The following is a 22,308-nucleotide window of genomic DNA, read 5'->3' on the forward strand; positions in this document are numbered from 1 at the left end:
AACTGGGTTGAAGACCACATATTTTGGGCCCGATTCGGATTCCCTTTCCGACCGAGCCATTTCGATGAGCTTGTTGGAAGGGAATCTGAATCAGTCTTCCGAATGGCTTACATCATGAACGGAGAGCCCGTCCAACATTCGGAAGGCCCACAGTAATGCCCCAACGGGCTTTTTTCGACAGCGGGATTACAATGGCACTTTCCCACTTCCTTTTTGTTCCGGCCTTTCCGGCACAAAAAGGCAGTGGCGGGTTCACCGCCATCATGCGGCCATTCTCCACCGACCAGATAAGGTGGATCGAAAGCCCATCCACCACAGGCAATCATTACGATTGCCTGTCGGACCCGGCCAGCATACCTAGAATGATGGCGGTGCCTAGCAGCCACTTTCCACCACATTAGGATGCTGCATTCCGCCTGCCTTTAAATGGCGATTCCTCCGCCATTCATAGGTGGGCGGAGATTGACTTTGGGGGCCCGTTGCGGGACCCACTTGTGCAGAGGCAATGCAATTGTGCACTTGGGGGGCACTTCCATGCAACAGGTGGCAGGCACCGCGTGGTGCCTGCCATGTGGTGCAGGAAAATGCACAACATGCATTTTTGCAATTGCGGTGGGTGCTGCAGCCAGCAACACCTGCCGCAATGGTAAACATGCACAATGCGACCGCCACAGTGGTGGTTACATTATAATTGCATGTGCGGAACCGCTGCCATGAGGCCGGGCGGTCCCGATTCCCGTGACGATGGCGGGCGGACTCAAGTCGGTCCACCATAGTAATCACCCCCTATGTTTTTAACGACATAAACTCAGTTTCTGGCCTTTTAATTGGGGGAGCCAGACCAAAGGAAGGTCTGGCCAGGCCCCGCTTAACTAGTGTTTACGATCCACATGACGGAATTGGTTACATCAATCAGTGCTTTCTCAGTACTGAATTTAGGGAAGAAGTCCGACCAAAAGTTATTCTATAGAGCATGAGTCTCACTATAGGTCAGTGGTAGTTGAGAGGTGGGTCAGTAATTAGACAAGACTGAGGGTCAAGAAAAACCTTTTCCTGAAGGGGGATGACAAGTGCCTTTTTCTATTCAGTAGGTACCTTGCCAGAGTTGAGTGGAATGAAGTATTGCAGATCAAGGTCTGAAATAAAGCAAGAGAAACAGTAACTGCTATTGCACCTTCTATAGAGAAGAACCAGAAGAGATTAAAAAAATAGTCAAAAGAATATAATCAGTGGTTACAGAATCAAAAGATGACTAGACAGAAATTGAAGTGTGCAAAATAAGAATAGAAGAGGGCAGGGATGATACACAACTGAAAGTCATGTCAAGAGAACCAATCTGAGTAACCTTGTAATTTTATCTTGATGAAATCAGAAAGAGCCGAACACTGCTATTGAGTAGGGATAACTGCTTCAGGATGAGCAAGCGTGCACTATATCTAGATGTATTTAAAAGGGGTTTTGGAGGATGGGGTATGCTTATGATTATACTTGGCTCAGATAGTCCGAACCAATCATTTATTAAATGCTGAGCTCTTTTTCCAAATGACTTTGTCAGTACGGGTGTTGGTAGATGTCCATTATCTTTCACGTTTTTTGCAGTGCCTCTTGGCTGTCGAGAGTTCTCCTGAGTTAAAGAGACCTTGACCACTTCAGCTTCAATATCCAGGAAAATGTACAAATAATCCTTAATAATAACTCAGCAGACGAATAACCTCATTACAGGTAGCAGTTGCCCCAACATGTGGAGTTCTTGTTATTTAACCTAACAGGAACCCAAGTACTTCACTCAGTCAAGCTACTGTTCTACAAATCTGCTCCTGGATCATTGCAGAGATTGACTGCCAACTCGCTCTTAGTGGTGGGTCGCTTGAACATTTTTTAAATACCTTTCATGTGATATGTCCTCAAGAGTCGTGGAAAACTACATCATTTGCCTTCTCTAATTCTTCAACATTTGGCAAGCCAACTATCAAATCAAAAATTGGCAGAGACAGCTGTGGTCTTTTAGCCCTGATGAACAACAATTTGTTAACGGAACCAGTGCCGACTCTTCTGGCTCTGTATGCAATATTGTTCCTCTTATGACAAACAAGCCCAAACTTAAAACAACATCTGATGCAGACTAGTTGTTTAATCTACTGTAAAACAATGGATTGCAGTCACTGAACGGCAGATTTTCTAATGACCAGCCTGTGAAACCCACGTTTGTCTAATGGAATCATTCAACAATGATTGATAACACTCTGCTTACTTCAACCTTTGTCTTGAGTTTGAAAAAATATCCAGAACGAAGAGGCATCATAATTCACAGCACATCACTTTGAGCTTTACTTTTGATCAATACTTAATTTGTCTATCTTTAGCTACCAGTTATGACATTTGATCAAGAATCAGTGTATTTTATTGAGCATTGTTCTTAATCTTAATCTTTCTCCAATAACTACTCATCCATTTATAACTCAACCTCTGCAGTCTATCATAAAGGCTGTGTGCTCCACACGATCCTTGATGTTCGATTGGGAACAGCTCCTTAATGCTACCCGTAACTTTATTTTTTCAGCTCCTTGGCTAGTAGTAATGCTAGATTCAACCATCTGACTCGTAACGCATGTCATAGAAATTCCGACAGCTAAACAGCATCATCATCTAACACTAAGAAGCTTGCTGAAAACATCCACCACTGAACACGTTAACGAGTTGCTCAAACAATCTAAACATCTATACAGAAGTACAATAAGAAGTACTAAAGCTAAACAGGTCCACAAGGCTAGATCCTACATGGTGAAGCAATCAACTCAAATAATTCAAGCAAATGTTGGGCTTTGATCAGCCTTGGGACAAAAGAGACAGTGGAGTGGCAGTCCTTGTAGTCGCACAACAGTACTTCCTCCTGACAGAGTATCCACAGGTGCAGAAATGTACTGAAGAGTTGATCTGAGTTCCAGTATTTATACCCAGTTGTGCCTTTGAAGTATGGGAGGAGGTTCTAGAGGATTTCTTTAAAGTCCCTATGCATCCTTCCTTCCCGGTCCTGGTTCCAAACTAACCACAGGGGGTATGCAGCCTTTTGCGTGGAGGCAGGACACAACCTATTGAAGTGCAGATGGGCTGTGCTCAGCTCCTCCCTCCCATCCTTCCAGTGATGGCCCATCCAGGCACATCTAAGATCTCTATTGTTTTTGGCTGCCTAAGAGGAATACACAAAGCTCAACTGTCAGCTATACCAAGTCATGTGACCAGAGACCGGCTTCAGGCACTAAATGGCTATAGTAGGAAAATGGCAAATTTCTAAAAGTGGCATTTTCAAAATTAAATAAAACTCCAACTTCACCATAAGTTGGGATTTTAAATTGTGATGATTTCAGGGACATCAAACATGAACTTGTCATTCCTTCTCATTGGAAGTTAAACTTAAATAAATGTGATAAGGCAACTTCAATGCAATCTTATGGGGAAGTTAGGCCTTAAATTAGTGAAAAACAAATTTAAGAGTTTTCACTTCCAAGACATATAAAACTTAAAAGTAGATGGCTTACTTTTTAAATAAATTGCACCCTGCCCTCTGGGACTTCCAGAGCCTACCCTGGGGGTGACTTATATGTATTAAAATTAAGGTTTGGACCTGGCAAAAGTTGTTTTTATAAGTTGACATGGCAGTTTAAAACTGAACACACAGGCCCTGCAATGGCAGGCTTGGGTCATGTTTAAAGGGCTACTTAAGTGGGTGGTACACTCAGTGCTGCAGACCCACCAATAGTATTTAATTTACATGCCTTGGGTACACGTATTATCAATTTACTAGGGACTTATAAGAAAATAAATATTGGGGATACGCCACTATTACCATGTTTTAAGGACTAAACCCATGCACTTTCGTACTGGTTAGCAGAGGTAAAGTGTACATAGTCCTAAGACCAGCACAAACAATATCAGTAAAATATGAGGAAAAAGTCAAATATTTTGGGGGAAAACCGACCCAAAGACTGGCAGGTCTAATACCAACCTCTTAAAAGAATACAGCTCTCATCCTTAGACTTGTTGACTTTGATGAGCATGCTGTCACGTAAACAAGGAACACCTTGGTGAACAATAATCATCTCATCGATTTGTGCGCAACTATGAAATACAAACATACAGAGTTACTGCTTGACACCTACACCTACGGTTCTCAAGAATACTTAACGTCTGTCTTGAAACCACTTAGTAAAATCAAGTATATGAGATTTAGGTTTTTGTACATTACACTCCTGCTGTTCAATGGATTGTTCAGAAAAGGGGGTGGTGATGGACAGAGTTTCTGAATTAAGCAGAATACTCCTACCCAGTCAACAGATCAGGGCTTGATCCATCACCATTTTTTAGCTCACTGCACCATCCCAGCTCAGAACCTGGCTACATGCAAATTAGTCTGTCCCTGTCCCAGTGCATCATGGGAACAGGGCAAACCAAACTACCAAGCCAATTCTTTCACTGGGAAGGAAACAAGCTTCCGGGGACCGGTTTCTGGCATTACAGCCATCATCGGCCCGGCTTGCTTGAATCCTGATGGTGCAATGAGCAAGGGACTCACATCTGAGCATACCCTTCCACGCTTATGGTGGACAAAACGATTCAGAAAAGGGGGTGGTGATGGACAGAGTTTCTGAATTAAGCAGAATACTCCTACCCAGTCAACAGATCAGGGCTTGATCCATCACCGTTTTTTAGCTCACTGCACCATCCCAGCTCAGAATCTGGCTACATGCAAATTAGTCTGTCCCTGTCCCAGTGCATCATGGGATCAGGGCAAACCAAACTACCAAGCCAATTCTTTCACTGGGAAGGAAACAAGCTTCCGGGGACTGGTTTCTGGCATTACAGCCGTCATCGGCCCGGCTTGCTTGAATCCTGATGGTGCAATGAGCAAGGGACTCACATCTGAGCATACCCTTCCACGCTTATGGTGGACAAAACGATTCAGAAAAGGGGGTGGTGATGGACAGAGTTTCTGAATTAAGCAGAATACTCCTACCCAGTCAACAGATCAGGGCTTGATCCATCACCGTTTTTTAGCTCACTGCACCATCCCAGCTCAGAACCTGGCTACATGCAAATTAGTCTGTCCCTGTCCCAGTGCATCATGGGAACAGGGCAAACCAAACTACCAAGCCAATTCTTTCACTGGGAAGGAAACAAGCTTCCGGGGACCGGTTTCTGGCATTACAGCCGTCATCGGCCCGGCTTGCTTGAATCCTGATGGTGCAATGAGCAAGGGACTCACATCTGAGCATACCCTTCCACGCTTATGGTGGACGAAACGATTCAGAAAAGGGGGTGGTGATGGACAGAGTTTCTGAATTAAGCAGAATACTCCTACCCAGTCAACAGATCAGGGCTTGATCCATCACCGTTTTTTAGCTCACTGCACCATCCCAGCTCAGAACCTGGCTACATGCAAATGAGTCTGTCCCTGTCCCAGTGCATCATGGGAACAGGGCAAACCAAACTACCAAGCCAATTCTTTCACTGGGAAGGAAACAAGCTTCCGGGGACCGGTTTCTGGCATTACACCCGTTGCTCACTGCACCATCAGGATTCAAGCAAGCCGGGCCGACGACGGCTGAAATGCCAGAAACCGGTCCCCGGAAGCTTGTCTCCTTTCTGGTGAAGAATTGGCTTGATAGTTTGGTCTGCCCTGTTCCCATGATGCACTGGGCCAGGGACAGACTAATTTGCATATAGCCAGGTTCTGAGCTGGGATGGTGCAGTGAGCTAAATAACGGTATCTGAAAGAGACACGTTAGTGATAGATTCCTTACCTTAGAATATCCCCAGGCGTCAGACTGGATCCGGAAATTTTTGCGTAGCAATACCCCTGCGCGCTGGTAGGCGTCGTCTGCGGCTCCGCGTCCGTCGTCGGCGTCGTGAGCGCCGGGATGACGTCATCGGAGTATATAGACGGCGCCCATGCGCGCTGACGTCAGTTCTTCTTTTTTCCGCGCCAGCTAGCGCAGATCCGGAAGAAGCTCTACCCCCAGTCACTTTTTGACTGAAAACTTTTTTGATCTTTTTGATCCTCTAGTTAGTCGATTCTCGACTATCGGTGCCAGGGATGCCCGGGTTCAAGCCTTGCTCGAAGTGCGGCCGACTCATGTCGGTCACGGACCCCCATCGCCGGTGCCTGAAGTGCTTAGGCCTCGACCACGACGATCGAACCTGCTCCGACTGCCGGGCCCTGACGTCGAAGGCTAGGCGGGAGCGGTCCCGCAAGCGTCTCGAGCTGAGGCAGTCGGCCCCGCGCCGCTCCAGGTCCCGGTCCCGGTCCCACGGGAGGTCGAGGGACAGGTCGCGAGGTCGGAGTCATCGACGTTCCGGGAGTGGACACCGATCGTCTGGTTCCAAGTCCTCAGGTAAGAGGCATGAGAGGTCGGAGCGACACCATCGGTCCTCCGACCCGCCCCGTCGCTCGCTCAATGCGACCGGGGATTCGGGCGACACCGCCCACGCGGCTCCGCGGGGGTCGCAAGCGTCGCCGCCTGCCCCACACCTTCGGGTCCCTGGGCACGGCGCGTCGCAGGAGGAGGTCGAGAGGTACCTCATGGCCATGAGGGCCCTCCCTCCTCAGTCGGTTCCCGTGGCGCCTTCGGGCCGATCGGCTCCGTCTGGAGGTCCTTCCGGGTCGGGCGCTTCGGCCCCGACGACGTCGGGTGCTTCGGCCCCGGCGCCGCTGGCGACTTCGGTCCCGGCGCCGCGCGACCTCGCTGGATCCGGCTCCGGATCCGGGACCTCGCCGGTCGACCTTACGACCTCGCCGGCGACGTCCCTTCAGGTGTCGTCCCTGGCAGCCGACGTGGTTGCCGACCCCAATGCTTCCTACGGTCCTGCTCAGGTGTCGGAGGGGCGCCGCTGGGCGCCGATTCCGTCGGCCTTCGGAGAGTTCTATCTCCACGAGGAGGCCCTGGCTGTTAATCCTGGTCTCCAGGAGCCGGGTGACGAGGAGCAATGGGAGGGGTCCGAGGACCCTCTGGCACGTGATTGCCAGTCTCATCAGGACTGGACATATGAGCTTGGGGAGGCCAGTGGTATTGACACCTCGCCAGACACTGGATTTACGTCGCCCCCGACTGTGGCTTCGGAGGCGGGTTCTGCTTACAGTGTAGTGTTGACGAAGGCAGCTAAGGCCCTAAACCTTGAGCTCCCCGTCGCGGCCGTGAGGACTAATCTCCTCACTGAGGTACTCAAACAGCAGTCCGGCTCCGCGGAGCCCCTTCTGCCGTTCAATGAGGCCTTGTGTGACGTTCTGCTGGGCACTTGGTCCAAGCCCGCCACAGGTCCCCCTGTGGATAGGAACGTGGCCAGACGCTACCGCCCGGCACCGGGCGACCCTTGCTTTTTGTCCACCCACCCCACCCCCGAGAGCCTGGTCATCCAGGCCTCCAACTCCCAGACCGCATTCCCGTCGGCCCCGCCCGACAGGGAATCCAAGAGATATGAGCAGTTCGGGAAGAAGGTCTTCTCGTCTGTGAGCCTAGGGCTCCGGTCAGTGAACACCAACTGTCTCTTGGGCCGCTACACCCACACTCTGTGGGACACGGTTGCGGAGGTGCTGCCACAATGCCCTGAGGAGGTCAGGGCTAAACTCAGCCAAACCCTTGCGGACGGCCGAGATGCGGCACGCTTTTCTATCCGGTGTGGGCTGGATACCACGGACTCACTGGGCAGGGCGATGGCAACGACGGTGGCGGTTCGACGCCACGCCTGGTTGAGGTCCGCCAATTTCTCGGCCGATGTCCAGGCCACTCTCCTGGACATGCCGTTTGATGGCCGTCGCCTCTTCGGCGACAAGGCAGACCATGCGCTGGAACGTTTTAAGGACTCCAGGGCCACGGCCAAGTCCTTGGGCCTTGCGGCCCCACGCCAGCAATCGGGTGCCTTTCGCTCCTTTCGTGGCCACGGAAGGGGCGCCCCACCACGGACCGTCAGCCACGCACCGCAGAATGTTCAGCAACGCGGTGGCGGCCGTGGGAACCGCCGTGGCGGTGGTCGGGGCCAGCGGCGAGGCCAGTCCACACCTCCCTCAGCAGCCCCCGCCTCAAAACCTTCCTAGTCCGAGTTTTCAGGCCCATGTGACGCCTGTGGGAGGCAGGGTTCGCCATCACCTCTCCCACTGGCATACAGTCACTTCGGACAGGTGGGTGCTGCAAATTGTCCGAAGGGGTTTCTCCCTCCCCTTCGAGTCTTCCCCTCCATCCATGCCACCTCAATACCACCGTGTGTCGGGGGATCAATTGCAACTTCTGCAAGAGGAGGTTTCGGCCCTCTTGGCCAAGAGGGCCATCGAGCGCGTTCCTGGGCCAGAAGTAGGACGTGGCTGTTATTCCCACTACTTTCTGGTACCCAAGAAGGGCAAAGGGGGCCTACGCCCTATCTTGGATCTGCGGAACGTCAACGGCTTCCTCCGGACGGAGAAGTTCAAGATGCTCACTTTGGCTCAGGTCCTGGCTGCCCTGGACCCAGGAGACTGGATGGTAGCGTTGGACTTGCAGGACGCCTATTTCCACATCCCCGTCCTGCCGGCCCACCGGCGTTACCTGCGGTTCACGGTAGGCCAAGAGCACTTTCAGTTTACCGTGCTCCCCTTCGGCCTTACCAGCGCCCCACGGGTGTTCACGAAGGTGATGGCGGTGGTCGCAGCCCATCTGCGCAGGCAAGGGGTATCAGTCTTCCCCTACCTCGACGACTGGTTGTTGAAGGCGGGCTCGCCCCAGACAGTCGTCAGCCACCTCCAGACTACGGCCGACCTCCTGCACTTGCTGGGGTTCTCCATCAATGTGCCGAAGTCACACCTGTGTCCCTCTCAGAAGCTCCTCTTCATCGGAGCGGTTCTCGACTCGGCGCAGTTTCGGGTTTACCCACCCGAGCAGCGGGTTCGGGATATTCAGGCTCTGATTCCTATCTTCGGGCCGTTATCCCGGGTCTCGGTCAGGTTGACGCTGCGGCTTCTGGGACTGATGGCCTCCTGCATCCTTCTGGTGCGTCACGCCAGGTGGCGGATGCGGGCTCTGCAGTGGGACCTGAAGTTTCAGTGGGCCCAGCATCAGGGCAACCTGTCCGATCATGTCCTGATCTCGGAGGGCACTGCGAAGCAACTGCAGTGGTGGCTCACGGACCGCGACTGGGTCAGTGGCAGACCCCTCTCTCTACCCCAGCCGGAGCACGTAGTTGTGACGGACGCGTCCCTCCAGGGCTGGGGAGGCCACATGGGAGAGGCGGAGATCAGAGGCCTCTGGTCTCCGGCGGAGTCCCGGCTCCACATCAACCTTCTGGAGCTGCGGGCGATTCGTCTTGCACTGAAGGCATTCCTCCCCTCTGTCAGGGGGAGCGTGGTGCAAGTGTTCACCGACAACACCACCGCCATGTGGTACTGCAACAAACAGGGCGGTGTGGGGTCGTGGACCCTTTGCCAGGAGGCTCTGCGCCTCTGGCAGTGGCTGGAACATCAGGGCGTGACTCTGGTGGTTCAACACCTGGCAGGTTCTCTGAATGCCAGGGCGGACGAACTCAGCCGCCGGTGCATGATGGATCACGAATGGCGTCTGAACTCGGACGTGGCGCAAGGTCTCTTTCGACAGTGGGGAGAGCCTTGGTTAGATCTATTCGCCACAGAAGAGAACGCGCAATGTCAGCAGTTCTGCGCGTTGGAGTTTCCAAGGCGGCACTCGCTCGGAGACGCTTTTCGTCGCGAGTGGAGCTGCGGCCTGTTGTACGCCTTTCCGCCTATACCACTTCTGCCCAGAGTGCTGAAGAAGATCAGGCACGACCGGGCCCAAGTTATCCTTGTGGCTCCGGACTGGGCTCGAAGATACTGGTATCCCGAGCTACTCAGCATGTCAGTCGATCCCCCGATTCGTCTGCCTCTTCGGGAGGACCTTCTGTCGCAGCAGCAGGGGACGGTCCTGCACCCGAACCTGTCCAGTCTCCACCTACAAGCTTGGAGATTGAGCGGCGGCAGTTGAGGCCATTTGACTTGCCTCCCGAAGTCTGTGACATCATTCTGGCAGCCAGGCGTCCCTCCACAAAGTCGGTATACGCCTGCCGGTGGAATAGATTTGTGGCATGGTGCGCAGCAAAGGCTGTGGATCCCCTCTCTGCACCCCTTTCGGAAGTGCTGCTCTTTCTTCTTTCCCTTGCCCAGCAGGGCTCTGCTCTGGGCACTCTTAAAGGGTACCTTTCTGCTCTTTCAGCCTTCTTGAGGCTACCAGATCAGCCTTCTTTGTTCAAGTCCCCTATAGTGAGTAGATTTCTGAAGGGCATCACGCACATGTTCCCTCCTGTTCCCTTCGTGATGCCCCAGTGGGACTTCAATCTTGTTCTCACCTATCTGATGTGTGCTCCCTTTGAGCCACTTCATAACTGTCCTCTTCGTCTCCTTACGCTGAAGACGGCCTTCCTGGTTGCCATCACCTCTGCCAGGAGGGTGAGTGAGCTCCAGGCTCTTTCTTCTTCTCCGCCTTTCCTGTCTGTTCATCCTGATAAGGTGGTGTTGCGTACACGACCTTCCTTTCTGCCCAAGGTTGTCACGGCCTTCCACATCGGGCAGTCCATCACCTTGCCCACCTTCTTTCCGCCTCCGCATCCCTCGAAAGAGGAGGAGAGGCTCCACCGTCTGGATCCAAAACGTGCGCTCTCCTACTACCTAGACCGCACTCGCCAATTCCGGGTGGATGACCAACTCTTCGTTGGTTACGTGGGCGCGAAGAAGGGAAAGGCTGTACACAAGAGGACCATCTCCAGGTGGATCATCTTGTGCATCCAAGCATGCTACTCCATGGCGAGGAAGGAGCCCCCGGCTGGATTGCGGGCTCACTCCACTCGGGCCACGGCAACGACTACTGCCCTGGGCCGCGGTGTCCCCCTGCAGGACATCTGTCAGGCAGCCACGTGGGCCTCGCTGCACACGTTCGCAAGACACTACTGCCTGGACAGTCAAGTCCGGAGGGATGGCTTCTTTGGCCGTTCCGTCCTCCAGGACTTTCTGGTGTGATATTGGTTTGCAGACCCACCACCGGGGTTGGTATTGCTGGGGTATCTATTCTAAGGTAAGGAATCTATCACTAACGTGTCTCTTTCAGATGCACAAGTTACTACTTGTGTAACGATATATCTGTAAGAGACATTAGTTAGTGATAGATTCCTTACCGCCCTCCCATCCTCCCCGTTCTGCGAACCGATATTTAGGGTTAAGGTCATCCCCTTTCAGGGCCCTAGTTTCAATGGCACCAGTGTTAGTTCTATCATGGCTCTGCGTATCTGGCGCGGAAAAGCTGTGTTATCAGAACTGACGTCAGCGCGCATGGGCGCCGTCTATATACTCCGATGACGTCATCCCGGCGCTCACGACGCCGACGACGGACGCGGAGCCGCAGACGACGCCTACCAGCGCGCAGGGGTATTGCTACGCAAAAATTTCCGGATCCAGTCTGACGCCTGGGGATATTCTAAGGTAAGGAATCTATCACTAACTAATGTCTCTTACAGATATATCGTTACACAAGTAGTAACTTGTGCGATGGATCAAGCCCTGATCTTTGGACTGGGTAAGAGTGGTCTGCTTAATTCAGACACTCTGTTCATCACCACCCCCTTTTCTGAATCGTTCAATGGATTATGGCAATTTAAAGGCACTAAACCCCAGAGATGCAGACTCTGTAGTTATTACAAGGAATCTCTGGAACACGTAGGGTCCAATTACGATGTCAGTCGGAAGAGTCGGTTTCGGAATCGTTTCTGACTGAATCTGGTTCTGTGAGTCCGACCGACCGATTACGATACTTTAGAACATCGTTCGGTCGGACGCGCATTGACTTCAATGGGAGCCTGTGTTCGGAACAAGAACACAGGCTCCCATTGAAAAAAGGGGTGGTTGGGGAAAATCTTGCACCCTGTGGCGGACACCTCATGGTGCCTGCCACATGGTGCATGATTGGAAAGAAGGGTCCTTTGGGCTCTCCCACGGGCCCCAACTGGAAGCCTACAGGTGAAGGGGGCCCCAAAGTCAGGTTCTGACAGCCGTTTTGTGTCGATTCGGAGCGGTTGTCAGAATCGGACATCGTAATCTCTCAGTCAGAAACCGTGCCAATAGAGCTGTATGATTCAGCTCCGAACAACTCGGGCTGTCCGAATGCCAATCGGAACTGAATCGGACAATCCGAAAAGTTTCCTTGCATCGTAATCGGTCATTCGGAAATGTATCCGATTCGGTTGGAAACATAGGTTCTGAATCAGATTCAGCCCCATGATTTGTCTTTGTCCGAAACTGCTATTATTTGCATGACTCGTTTAATGCTGCTAATGTTCAGTTGATGAAAGGTGCCATTAATCTTCGTTTTGCCTTGCAAAGCGAAATCTTTATAACAAAGCTTATCAAATTTCTTGATTTAACCTATGTCATGTGATTTAACCTATGTCATGTTAACAAATTTGGAGTCTGACTCTAATTCCTTGTTGAATTAGTTTGTACTGGGCATGGGTTTTCTCATTCATTGTTTTACTGGATTTGATCTTTTTATGCTCTTTTATTATTGTAATTGATTTATTTATATACAATAAACGTATACAAGGCAATAGTGTAGAATAGACCATGATTGGACCATGCTCTTTTATTCTTTTCCCTTATTGTGATTCCTAAAAATCAATGTTTGTTGGAGAAATTCTTTTTATGATGGGCTAGTGATCTACAACCCTGATGTCACCCGTCTAATACAAGTGTAGGTTATATTATACATGCACTTATAAAACAAGGTAAGGCTTCAAAGTGGTTGCTGGTTTAAAAGCATTCGTTTTTTTAAAGAGTTTAATATAGCACAAACTAGACATCTGGTGTCAGAGCGCTTTACATGAGCACCAGTTTTGTTACAGAAGGACACATCATTTTTTGTTAGGCACAGGGAGATTAAGTGATTTGCCTAAAATTACAGGATGTTGAGCGTCGTTGCCAGGACTTGAACCTGGTTCCCCAGCTTCGAAGTTGACCGCTCTAGCCGTAAGGCCACATTGTAAGGGATGGGTGATGCATGGAGGAGCATTTATGCTAAGTAAACAGCTACAGTGGTTATAATGTGTGAAATGTCAAATATGAGCCATCATTATAATTAAGATGATGTTACTCTTTTGCAGTTGCGTCTCAAAGAGTTGGAAAAAGAAGCACATCTATCAGCTGGGCAGAAGTTCCGCTTGACAAACAATAATGATCTCAGAGAGGTATTAATACATTTTGGAAATATTTCAAATTTTATTGAGTTCCATTGCATTGACTATCCACAGTGCTGCTGCATGACCCCTTGGGAATACACAAAGGCCCTTATTACAATGTCGTCTGAGTTGCCTCCGACCAACACCGCTGCAGATTGGGAACCGGCCGACCTCAGGTCTGTGGTTCCGACCGCATCATAATGCGTCGGTCGGACCACAGTAGTAGATGCAGTTCGGACCTCAGCCGACAAGCCGTCTGTTACGGTCCGAACCTCATCATAATGAGGCCCACAGTGGCATTGGTTGATCTTATCCTAAATAACTCATGTCTCCTTACTAAATTGGAGTTGCTTTTTAGGTCTCGATTACAGACATCTAAGGCTGTTTGTTGACAAGACCGATTGTTTGCAATACAGTACATATACATAGAGGGGGCTTTGGCTCAGCCCCTTGCCCATGATTTGGTGTCTTTGTTGTCTGCCTGACTTTCTTTCTCCTGCTTCAATGGCTTTTCTCTTTATTCTTTTGTTGACCCACCCAGGAGCATTCTGGATTTAAGGCCTTTGTTATGATGTGACTTAGTCTGTCTTCACTCTTTTCCTGGTGATTCTAGTCTTTAGCAGAATATGGCAAAGGTGACATAAGTGGGTTCCAAGTTGGTTGTGACCAGTGGGGCTGTTGGTGTCTGGCTGTTCAGGCTCAGGATTCCTATGCTTCATTAAAGTTAAAGAACCCCAGATTTTGGAGTACTTGTTGTTCTTGGACTGGAGACACTACAACATTATTGGCGACGAGGATGGGATGTGCCAGACACCTGTGCCCGTGAAGTGGAGGTCAAGAAGAAAGGAACCCTGCGTCGCATGCTCAAAACTTTCACCACTGTGAGGAGTGTGGGAGGACTGCCATCGCAGAAACTATTTTTTTTAATACTCAGACCAAGCGATTTTCTCAGCCACCCGCAATCAATCTTTACTTTAAACTTAAAACGCTATGCTGTCAAGCCCTCGAACCCGTTAGGCATTCAAAAGAGGGCTCGCGCTCTTATCCCTCGCGCTGCCTGCTCTTGCGCAGTTTCTTGGTTTCAGCGTGTATGTCTGACACTGGCGCGCTCGCTGCTTTCGTCAAACGTTACCAAGGATTCCTGTTGCTTCGCCTGTATGTAGTGTATTGCTGATTCATAATCAAGCAATTGAAAATAAACTATGAACAATTAAGCTCTATCTCACCTGTCATCATACATGAGAAAAATTATTTTGCCATTTCTCCCTTCCACTCGACCAGCACCATAGAGTTCAAGCCTGGGAAAGAGAAATGTTATTGCAAGCGCTGCCATTGTGTGGTAATTGCTAGCACTGCACCGTGACTGCAATCAACATTTAAATGTAAGTTTTCAAAAGTAACAAGTGTTATCTCATCTATCTTGCTAGTACTGCACTGTGACTACAATACAGATTTACAACGAAAGTCCTGTGCACACGTAATGTTAAGTATATATAAATGTCATCAAAGGTGAAAAGCAAAATCGTATAGAATGGAACAAGATAGAGCCATATGAATGGTTTCTTTCAAATTAAAATGTATTGAGCCTTCCTTTCTGGAAGGGTGACATCACAATATATATATAGATGAACCCATAATGTGTTATGATGTGACTTAGTCTCTTTTCACCCTTTACCTGGTGTGTCTAGTCTGTAGGAGAATGTGGGGATAGGACATTGGTGGGTTTCAGGTCGGTTGTGAACAGTGGGGATGTTGGTGTCTGGCTGTTCAGGCACATGGTTACTATGCTCCATTAAAGCTAAAGAACTCCAAAGTTTGGAGTATGTGTCGTTGCATTACAATATTCAATGTCTTAGCAAAACATTTGTGAAGACGCAGTTTGACCTCCTTATACACATCTTCCATTACATCGCCGTTGTCTTCATATACTTGTGGTACATATTTAAAGCTATGTTGACCCTCAGGACTTAGTCTCTCTTCACTCTTTACCTGCTGTTTCTAGTCTTTAGTAGAATGTGGGGATAGTGACATAGGTAGGTTCCAGGTTGATTGTGACCAGTGGGACTGTTGGATTCTGGCTGTTCAGGCACAGGGTTCCTATGCTCCATTAAAGTTAGGGAACCCAAAAGTTTGTAGTATGTGTCGTTCTTGGACTGGAGACACTACAACAGCCTTATTATGAATTTGGCAGTCTGAGGGACTGCCAAACTTACTGTGGTGGTGCGGCAACTGCTGCACCGGTGGTCCGAACACCCTATCACAAGTAGGGCGGTCGGACTGCCATGGGACTGCTGCTGTCGCCAGGGATCCGCGATCCCTGGTGGTCATGCAAAGGTCTTGAGGACACAATATGCTTGGTGGGGTGCTGTGGCCCACCAAGCATATTGCAAATTTCCTCCCTGCCTCAGTTTTCACAGCGGTGAGCGCACCAAGAACAGTGTGGCTGTGAGGAAATAGAGGGGGCCCTACAGGGTATGGACTTGATAGTCCATGCCATGCAGGAACTTGCTTTGGCGTTCCCATTTCAGTGCCTTTTATATAGGCACCACCAAACTTATAATAAGGCCCAATCAGCCAGATTCATCAAGCTTAATTGCGCTCGCAAAGGGCCAGATTCTGAGAATCTGGCCCTTTGCGAGTGCAATTTTTGCATTTGGGATTCATCATCCCAAATGCAAAATTCGCTAATAAAGAATTCGCACATTTGCGAGGAATTTCATTTAAGGAATCTCTATTTGAGATTCCTTAAATGCAAATCATGAACCATTTTAAAATTGCAAAATCGCAAGTTTGGGCCGCTGTTTACCGCGAGGTCAAACCTCGTGGTAAATAGCGTAAACTTAGAAAAATGCATTTAAATGCATTTTTCTAAGTTGCATGTTACACACACACATGTCCTTTGGACATGTGTGTGCGCAACACAAATGTAGATTACATTTCAGGGGTGCTACAGGGTGTTCTTTGGACACCCCTGGAACCCTTGAAATCGCATCCTTATTTGCGATTAGCAAATTGCTAATCGCAAATAAGGAATAACTCCCCATTCATTGCTAAATGAATGGGGAGTTATTCCTTATTTGCGATTAGCAATTTGCTAATCGCAAATAAGGAATGTGTAGGAATCGCAATTTATTTAGCGATTCCTACATGAATCCCGTTTTGCAAGTCCTTAATAGAGATTCCTTAATAATCGCTATTAAGGACTCGCAAAACGGGACTATGATGAATCTAGCTGTTAGTGTTCTGATTGGATGAATTGTATCTTTCCAGTGCATGCTTGAGGCATTTTTTGTTAGGTCTGGCGTCAGCCAAGATCATTTGATTTTAATAAAATGTTATGTACAGCACACTTACTTCAAGGGGTTTCATGCACCTCTTCATCCATTGGTCTGTTGTTGTGTCACTGAACATTTTATTTCCGCCCACTACAGCAAGCAGCATGGGGCAGATGGGTGGCTGGTTAACGTCACTTTCAGTGACTGCATTTTGCTCTTTCCCAATGAGCACATCCACACACAAGGTATTTTCCTTCAGTGTAAGTGTTTTTGTTTTGACTTTTTTTACTTTAGTGTTGCCTGTATGTTTAGAGCCTGATGTACAGGGCACATTCCAGCTTTATCAATTCCTATCTCCTGCCAATGCTGTTTTAAGTTCCTTTTGAAGTGACCTTTATTTATCTTGCTGCTGGTATTTCACTATTCTGAAAACATTATGAAGAACATAGCCTTTTGAAATGCAACAGTAATACAAACAGTATCTCACATTGACTCTCATTATAAGCTCATGAGTGTGCTCTATCTTTGCAACTTTGTTTGTTCTTTATTTTTTCTATCTTTCATCTTGTTTTTCTTTCTTTTTCCTTCCTTCCTTCTCTTTCTTTTTGTTTCTTTATCTCTTCCATTTTTCTTTCTGGTTTTTTTCCTTCTTTCCTTTTGTCTTTCTTTTTTTTTCTTCCGTTTCTTTTTTCCTTCTTTCCTGTTGCCTTTCTTTGTTTATTTTTTGCTACTTTGTTTCTTTTTCTTTCTTTCTTTTTCCTTCGTTCTTTTGTTCTTTCTTTCTGTATTTACTTCCCTCTTTTCTTTCTTTCTTCCTTCTCTCTTTCTTTCTTTCCTTCTGTGGTGGTGACCCTCAGCAAGGCCTACCAGTGCAAGGGTTTCGCCCTTCTCTGCACAAGTCCTCAGACCAATAGGACAGAAGTTGGCACAGAAACTGGAATAGAAAATACAAAGTTTATTGACCTCATGAGGTGGAACTACATTCACACAACACCCTTCGGCAATGTATGAAGTAGCACACTGAATGGAAGGAGCTTGGTCCTTTTATACCCACACAGGGGCTCAAAAGAAGGCGGTACAAGTACAAGAAGTAGGTTTTAGGCACATATACAGTCATACAGATAATGCACAGTCAACAAGTGGGAGGAACTAACAGTTGCTAATTCTGGTGAACACATCCTCACAATTACAGACTAACAACAGCTGCATGGACAGCTGCAAGCTCAACTGAGCATGTACAAAGTGGAAGAGGCTAAATATAACTTGTCTCTAGGCAGATGACAAGAGCAGACAACAGCAAGGTAGGACAGAGCACATGGCATACACGTGGTAGCACATGGCAAACAAAATTGCTGCCAGAAATACAAAATGGATTCCACAAAACGGACAAGATAGCCTCTAAATACAGGATGGCTTCTGATAACGCTACCCCAATTGCTGCCAAATTACAACAGATGACCCTTTTAGCATTAGCTGAAGACATTCGTTCATCTGGGGTAATCTAGATATGCATCCTGTACATCGATGCTCATCAGTTCAGTGACCTCTTTATTTAGCATTTGTTGGGCTTTCATTTCCGCAACATTTCTTTTAGCAGGTGTACAAGCAGTGATGCAAATAGAGCAAAGCATGGGACCACATTGTATACATATACAGCATGTAAATAGTATCACCAATAGTATACATAGCATAATCAGTAGCTTCCAGCTCCAAGTAATAAAGAGTGTCCACAACCAGTTGGAAAAAGTCCATGTACCAGTCTCTGGGTGAATGTCCGCAGCAATCTTACGTAGTTTAGAGATTGCATCATATACTGAAGGCGAGTGATCCGGAATGAAAACACAGCAGCTGCTGCCGATGATACGACCTGCACCACCTCGATCAGCCAAAATCACATCAAGTACCATATGAGTCTGGAGTGCTATAATCCTCGCAACTTGTAGCTTTTCTGTAATGTTCCCAAGTGCCATTGCTGTCTGATTGGTAACAGCTAGCTTCCACAACACGAGTCTATCGCCTTATCTTTCTGCTGTTCAATGCAGCACCTACAAAAAAGAATAAACTCAAGTCGACATATTGTTGCAAAGCAGTGCCAGTTTGGTCAACTTCATCCATACTTATTGTCCTCTTATTTCTGTTCTTTGAAATGTCATTGTATAGCTTGAAGTTGAGATGATACGATGCAGGTGCCAGAAACACAGGGGGCAACAGAAAGGACACATAGCAGACCCCAGACCACCCCACAGGTAGTTGGTAGTATCCCTTATTACCACAAACGAAGTATGTATTATGTGAAGACCTAAAACTGCTGTTAATGGTACCTTCAATTGTCAGAATTACAGTACATTCACTTCTCCCCACTGGAATTCTCCCAACACTACTAATACATAAGTCTGCTTTAGCTCTTGTCACAGAAATCACAAAAGGTCCATTGTTCTTCATAGTCCTTGTATTTGTGAAGACATGTGGCATAGAAATATTGTCAGGTTGGTACTCCTCCCATTCCCATTTTGTTCCTCTAGCCATTCCCATTGTGTTCCTCTAGCTTGAGGGTAACCATTCTCATCAGGATAAGATTCATTATTAAGGTGCTAATTGATCTGTCCTACTGTCATCTTTGTAATGTTCGCTTTTTCAGAGTCAAACAAAAGCGCAAACCAGGCTTGACAAGAACCGTTATGAGAGAATGGAAGAGGAATAAAAGGTGTTCCTCCTTTCTTTTGGTGCGCAGGTATCATCCCACACACCCAACAGTCGGTAGTATTCGTGGCATTATGTGTATGATGCAACATCTGGATAAATGTATTGTTTAGGTAGGATTGTTGATGGTTCTGCTCATGATAGGTAAGCGTGAAATAGTGATGCTCAACTGGTGCAGAAGTAGTGGTAATCAGCAATTGTCGAGCAGGAGCCACTTTCTCAACAAACCAAGTTATTACTGCCATAGCCACCATAGCAACAACAAACCATGTAGCACAAATGATTTTCTTATTGCAGATCTTAGCAACTTTTGATCTTTCAGCAGACTTGATTATTTCGTCGTCAAAAAAAAAACATTTGTTGGAGCTCTTAACCCTAGGCAGCCGTTGATTTCTTCACCGAGGGTCAAGACAGGTATCACTTTGCAAGACTGATTCCCCCCCCTTGCCACATTGGCACTCCGTTTTACCAACCCAGGGCTGTAGCTCAACCAGTCCTTTCCGACAATGCAGGCTCTTTCCTTGGTCTCAGTTGGTATCTCGATGCTCCAGAAATCGTGTGGTCTGGGAAGACTCCCTGAGATTCGTCAGATGAGATAGCGTGGTCCTTCTCTGTTTCCAAGATCTCTCGATGATCAGTCAGCACAGCAGGTTCCACCAAGGCAGGCGACACTCGCTTACAGTGAGTGCTATGGACCCAGTTCTTCCTGTTCATCACTCGAACTGCTGTCCTCGTCGCAAGGAGCACTTGCTCTGGTCCTCGCCACCTCGGCTCCAAACTGTTCGACCGCCCGAAGAGCTTGGCCATCACATGGTCTCCATGACGGAGTTTGTGGGCCTCACCTGTAGATCTGTCTGGAAGAGCTTCTCGAACCTGTTGATAAATGGATATCAAACTGTCGGTTAACTGTGCCAAATAATCATTCATCAGAACACATGGTACATCATGTACAGGGGGTGGCTTAGGAACTCCCCAAATGTTCATCGGTCTCCCAAATACCACTTCATATGGTGTAAGGCCAGATCGTGAATGTGGCACCAATCTTATGGAAGGTAGTGTATCTGGCCACTTCAATGATGTGGAAGCCAGTATTTTCGCTAATTTCAGCTTTAGTGTAGCGTTGTACCTCTCCACTAATCCTGCTGATTGCGGGTGGAAGACTGCATGGAATTTCTGTTTGATCCCTAATCCTTTCAGGACATGCTAACCAACTTGCCCAATAAAATGAAGTCCGTTGTAACTCCACAAAAGTTTGCAAACACCATATCTAGGGAAAAACTCCTTTAGAAGCACCTGCGCTGTAGTGAGAGCTGTATCATCCTTTGTAGGGTATGCCTCCATCCATTTACTGAAGGCACATACCACCACGAGGACATACTTTAAGTTATTTCAGCGTTTAAGTTGGATGTAATCCATCTGCAAAACTTCAAAAGGTGCAGTCGGTGTAGCAAACCCTCCTGTAGGAGTTCGTGTCCCTTTACCAGGATTATACTGCCAACAGATCAAACAGGACTGTACTACTCTCTTAGCTGTGCTGGAAATTTCAGGATGCTCCCAAACTTGCGTAAGCAATTTCGTTATTGCTAGAGCTTCAACATGTGCCAGCCCATGTGCCATTTGAAACATAGGTTGTAAATAAGCAGCAGGCAATTTCCACTTACCCATTTGTTTGTTACGCCAACAGCCCTCATCGTCTAACATTCCTTCTTTAGACCATTGCTCCAGCTCTTTCACAGAGGCAGATCTCTGTATATCTAATACTTCTTCTCTAGCATCATGCCAACGTTCAGCTTGTGATTTCACTACATACATGAATGTAGTGCTTCGTTGCATCGCAGACTCACTAGCTACGCGATCTGCAAAGGCGTTGCCTTGTCCTATTTTATCAATTACTTTCTTGTGCGCGCTACAGTTAATAATAGCAATTTTCTTTGGATATGTAAGTGCAGTCAAAAGATTATGCACTAGTTCTCTGTGCATTATCTGCATCCCTTGGGATGTAAGAAAGCCTCTTTCCTTCCAGAGTAGGCCAAATTCATGGGCCACTCCAAAAGCATAGCGGCTATCTGTATAGATGTTCACACGCAAATCAGTGCTAAGTTCACACGCTTGTGTCAAAGCTATTAGCTCAGCTGCTTGAGCCGACTTCTGTGGTATGCGAGCTGTCTCCACTACTGTCCCAAGTGTCGTAATTGCATATGCAGCTGAGGTCGTGCCATCTGGTAACTTCAAACAGGACCCATCAACCCACAATTCCCCATCTACATCTGAAAGGGGCGTATCTTGCAAGTCGACACAACCCTTTGTCTGTTCCTCAGTAAGGAAGATACAATCATGAGATTCTTGTGACTGAGGCGGAGTCGCTGGATATGGCAACAAAGTAGCTGGGTCCCTGTCGCACATCTCTTTAAAGTAATGTGAGGGGCCAACAGTGCCAACTCGTATCCTGTTAAACGAGCACTAGTCAAGTGTTGCGTCTTGGTCTGATTCAAAAGCGTATGTACTGCATGGGGTACTAGCACGAACAGTCTATGTGACAAAACTATCCCTTCACTCTGACGTATGGACACAGCTGTTGCTGCAACTGAATGGAAGCACCCAGGCAATGCTCGAGCAATAGGATCAAGAACTGCTGAAAAATATGCACAGGGACGCTGCTTGCCACCGTGTGCCTGTACTAAAACTGACAATGCACACCCATCTTTCTTGTGTACATAGAGTGTAAAAGCCTTTGTGTAATCTGCAGTGCCTAACACTGGTGCAGAACAAAGAGCTTGTCGTAACTGACAAAAAGCATCCTGGCATTCATCTGTCCATGGAAGGGGCATTGGAGTGTCTTTAGTCAAAAGTGCTAGCAGGGGTTTAACAATGTGTGAAAATCCTATTATCCATTGCCTGCAGAATGAAGTCAAACCAATGAATGCACGGACATCTTTCTGAGTAGAAGGTACTGGTGTGTCTAAAATTGCTTGTATGTGATCTTATGTAAGTTCACAACCCTCCTTAGACAGAAGGTGACCTAAATAGGTTACCTTTGGTCTACAATATTGCAATTTCTTCAGTGACACTTTATGGTTGTGTGTAGCAAGAAAAGAAAGTAGAG

The 22,308-nt window shown here is 47.9% G+C and overlaps 1 protein-coding gene across 1 annotated transcript in view; it reads left to right on the forward strand.

The window, feature by feature from the left end:
* The window catches only part of POLN (DNA polymerase nu), a 2,377,116-nt gene that overhangs the window by 1,249,761 nt on the left and 1,105,047 nt on the right, over positions 1-22,308 (forward strand). The window contains exon 13 of the mRNA XM_086964459.1: positions 13,156-13,239. Within this exon, the coding sequence (XP_086820585.1) occupies positions 13,156-13,239 (84 nt within the window). The remainder of the gene's footprint in view (positions 1-13,155; positions 13,240-22,308) is intronic.

This window comes from Lissotriton vulgaris, chromosome 3_2 (assembly GCF_964263255.1).
Source record: "Lissotriton vulgaris chromosome 3_2, aLisVul1.2, whole genome shotgun sequence".
Classification (NCBI taxonomy): Eukaryota; Metazoa; Chordata; class Amphibia; order Caudata; family Salamandridae; genus Lissotriton; species Lissotriton vulgaris.